The sequence below is a fragment of the Colobus angolensis genome, unplaced genomic scaffold (genome assembly GCF_000951035.1).
Source record: "Colobus angolensis palliatus isolate OR3802 unplaced genomic scaffold, Cang.pa_1.0 Scaffold125, whole genome shotgun sequence".
NCBI lineage: Eukaryota > Metazoa > Chordata > Mammalia > Primates > Cercopithecidae > Colobus > Colobus angolensis.
The window spans coordinates 5,221,587-5,225,516 of NW_012113697.1; the positions used below are offsets into that span (position 1 = coordinate 5,221,587).

The following is a 3,930-nucleotide window of genomic DNA, read 5'->3' on the forward strand; positions in this document are numbered from 1 at the left end:
AAAGAAAGAAAGAAAGAAAGAAAGAAAGAAAGAAAGAAAAAGAAGAACATAAAAGAGGAAAAAGAAAATAAAAGAGACAAGTAAAGGAAATAGTATCATTGGGTTGGGCATGAAGGAAAAAGGCATTAAAACCTGCCCTGCAGGTCTACCAGCAATGGAGCTCCCAGAAGGTGGCTCTCTGTGTATTTCAGATAAGGAGCTAAGAATGGGCTCCTAACACATCAGGGAAGCTAGATACAGTGAATGATAATCTAAGACAAACCTAAGAGACAATCAACAGACAATGAGGGCTCATTGGCTGGGATGGTTTGAATGAATCCCTGCTTGAGGGCAGAGAAAAAGGCAGGTTTCCCATCCACACTGTCCAGAGATAAAACCAGGAAAACTGACCATTTCAGAGGAGGTCACAGAGAAAAAGGAGTGAGGACAGAGCAGGGGAGAGGAAGACAAGTTCCCCACCCGCTGTGCCTGAGGTCCTCCAGCCCTGGGAAGCCCCAGGGTGTGGGGATTTCTCCTTTTGAGAGAAGGGCGGGTGCTTGGAACCACTGCTCTGCCTCATGGTGCCATTTGCCTGACTTCCAACACTCTGACCCCAGAAAGAGCAGGAAAGGGGTGGGGAGGGCAGCTGAGGGGCCATTTCCTAAGCATGCTGGGGCTGAGTGGTGAAGGGGGAAGATGTGGGCCAGGGGCTGGACAGCTGCTTTCAGAGAGCTCAGAATGTTGGCGATCTGTGGGCACCAGCCTGGCGATCCAGTGGCCCGCCCTCCCTCATTCTCTTTGGTTCCTGCCTCACGACTGCAGGGGACATACGGGTCATTTTCTCTCAGTAGACAGGAAAGAGCCAGCTGCTGGAGTCAGCTGCTGGAGCTGGATTTTGGTCCAGGCAGTGTTACTGACTGAGCTGAAAGGTTCCCGCTGGCCCCATTCCCAGCCACCGTCGCCCACATCACCCACAGAGATCCTCTTTTCTCATTTCTGACATCCGTTTCTCACCTCAGGCCCACTGGGGAGGAAAAAGAGCCCCGAGTAACAGAAACAAACCCCATTCCATCAGCACCACCACAAGCCGCCCCATGGCCTTTCCTCCTCTGGACTTGCTCTAGGGCCGGTCCCTTCCATCTCGGCTCCGGAGTTTGTTGGTCTCTTGGTGGGGGCGGCAGACAAGGCGTGCAGACAATCTTAGTGCAGCACTGTGCCTCTTCCCTTTTAGACCCTGGTGGTCAAACCAGAGGATGTATACGCCATGAACCCCCCCAAGTTCGACAGGATTGAGGACATGGCCATGCTGACGCACCTGAACGAGCCAGCCGTGCTGTACAACCTGAAGGACCGTTACACATCCTGGATGATCTATGTCAGAGAGGGCTTTCGCAGTGCTTTCCCTGGGGCATTAGATATGCGGGCGGGGGAGGGAGGCAGAGGTATGTGTGTGGGCTGCGGGATTCTGGAAGATGACTGCTTGCCTAGCTGACGAACAAAAGACAAAGAGGGAGGAGAAAGAAGGCGCCGGGCGCGGTGGCTCAAGCCTGTAATCCCAGCACTTTGGGAGGCCAAGACGGGCGGATCACGAGGTCAGGAGATCGAGACCATCCTGGCTAACACTGTGAAACCCCGTCTCTACTAAAAATACAAAAAAAACTAGCCAGGCGAGGTGGCGGGCGCCTGTAGTCCCAGCTACTTGGGAGGCTGAGGCAGGAGAATGGTGTAAACCCGGGAGGCAGAGCTTGCAGTGAGCTGAGATCTGGCCACTGCACTCCAGCCCGGGCGACAGAGCAAGACACCGTCTCAAAAAAAAAAAAAAAAAAAAAAGAGAAAGAAGGCAAGAAAGCAAGAGGTGAATGGGGCAGGAAGAAGGAAGGTGGGGAGTAGGACCAGGAGCCGGAGAGCGGGGAAGCAGGGGCCAGGCTTGGTCACGGGGCGCTGTGACTTACCAACTGTGGGAGGGTCCCCTACTCCCCTTTTCGAGTCTCAGTTCCTCACTATAAATAGGAGTGGTAGCCTCCCCCCTTTATAAGTTTATCCCAAAGAAACATAAGATAATAATTAAGGCGACCGCGCACGGTGGCTCACGCCTGTAATCCCAGCACTTTGGGAGGGTGAGGGGGGCGGATCATGAGGTCAAGAGATCGAGACCATCCTGACCAACATGGTGAAGCTCCATCTCTACTAAAATACAAAAATTAGTCAGGCGTGATGGCACGTACTTGTAGTCCCAGCTACTCTGGAGGCTGAGGCAGGAGAATCACTTGAACCCAGGAGGTGGAGGTTGCAGTGAGCCGAGATTGTGCCACTGCACTCCAGCCTGGCAACAGAGCGACACTCCATCTCAAAGTAATAATAATAATAATAATAATAGCAAGGGATTTTCCATATGCACATACACACATATACACACATATATGTTTTTCCTCCCACAGACCTACTCGGGCCTCTTCTGTGTCACTGTCAACCCCTACAAGTGGCTGCCAGTGTACAACCCTGAGGTGGTGGAAGGCTACCGAGGCAAAAAGCGCCAGGAGGCCCCGCCCCACATCTTCTCCATCTCTGACAACGCCTATCAGTTCATGCTGACTGGTGAGTCTCTCAGGAGGAAGCACCGGGTGCTGGAGCAGGCATTGCATGAGGCATGTGGCAGCTGCCCCTTGGTCTCAGGCCAGACCCCATCTGGTGTTTAGCACCGGGAAAGGAGGAAGAAGGAGCCAAAAGAGGCAGAAAGGGGCCACATTATGTAGGGCCCCGCATGCCAAGGTGACAAGTTTGGATTTAATGCAAGGTAGAACATGCAAAACGGAAATGAGTATTTTCATGGGTCAAAACTAAAAACTGACCATTTTATATAGTTTACCCTAATATGACAAGAACAACGAGAAGCCACTGGCTGTTTTTTTTTTTTTTTGAGATGGAGTCTTGCTATGTTGCCCAGGCTGGAGTGCAGTGGTACGATCGATCTCGGCTCACCACAACCTCCGCCTCCTGGGTTCAAGTGATTCTCCTGCCTCAGCCTCCCGAGTAGCTGAGATTACAGGTGTGCATCACCATATCTGGCTATTTTTTTATATTTTTAATAGAGACGGGGGTCACTATGTTGACCAGGCTGGTCTCAAACTCCTGACCTCATGATCCACCTGCCTTGGCCTCCCAAAGTGCTGGGATTACAGGCGTGAGCCACCGCACCCGGCTGCCACTGGCTGATTCTGAGTAGAGACTTGACCTCTCTGAGTCTCAGTCTCAAGAAGGAGGCTTTTGATATTGACCAAAGGATACAGCTGGACAGGAGAAATCGGTGCTGGTGATCTGTCCCACAGAATGGTGACTCTGATAGGTAATAATGCATTGTGTATTTCAAAATGGCTAAAATCGTACATTTTAAATGTTTTCTCCACCAAAAAAATAAGTATGTGAGGTGATAGATTTGTTAGTTTGATTTAATCATTCTGCCATATAAACATATATCAAATCATCACATTGAACCCTATAAATATATACAATTATTATTTGTCAATTAAAAATAAAATAAAATAAAAAGCAGATGGAGGCTCTTCAGATTCCCACCTGAGGCTAAACAAAAAATGTAAAGGAAGAGGAATTGCGCAATTTAACTCTGGCTGCTTCAGAGTTGGGTCGAATCAGGAAGCTCTTTTTATATCGCCATCAACTCTATTTTATTTTCTCCTCTGGCAGATCGTGAAAACCAGTCCATTCTGATCACGTAAGTATCCATGGCATAGAATGGTTTCATAGCTGTGACCAAATGTGCCACTGGCTCTATTCTGTTCATTAGAAAGTGTTTGGAGCAGAGTCTGTAATAAAAAGATCAGGCTGGGCGTGGTGGCTCACGCCTGTAATCTCAGCACTTTGGGAGGCCGAGACCATCCTGGCTAACACGGTGAAACCCTGTCTCTACTAAAAAAATACAAAAAAAATTAGCCG

The 3,930-nt window shown here is 49.7% G+C and overlaps 1 protein-coding gene across 1 annotated transcript in view; it reads left to right on the forward strand.

Moving 5' to 3' along the window:
- Positions 1 to 3,930, forward strand: part of MYH3 (myosin, heavy chain 3, skeletal muscle, embryonic) — a 29,851-nt gene that overhangs the window by 3,294 nt on the left and 22,627 nt on the right. The window contains exons 4-5 of the mRNA XM_011933261.1: positions 1,211 to 1,354; positions 2,418 to 2,669. Of these exons, the coding sequence (XP_011788651.1) occupies positions 1,211 to 1,354; positions 2,418 to 2,669 (396 nt within the window). The remainder of the gene's footprint in view (positions 1 to 1,210; positions 1,355 to 2,417; positions 2,670 to 3,930) is intronic.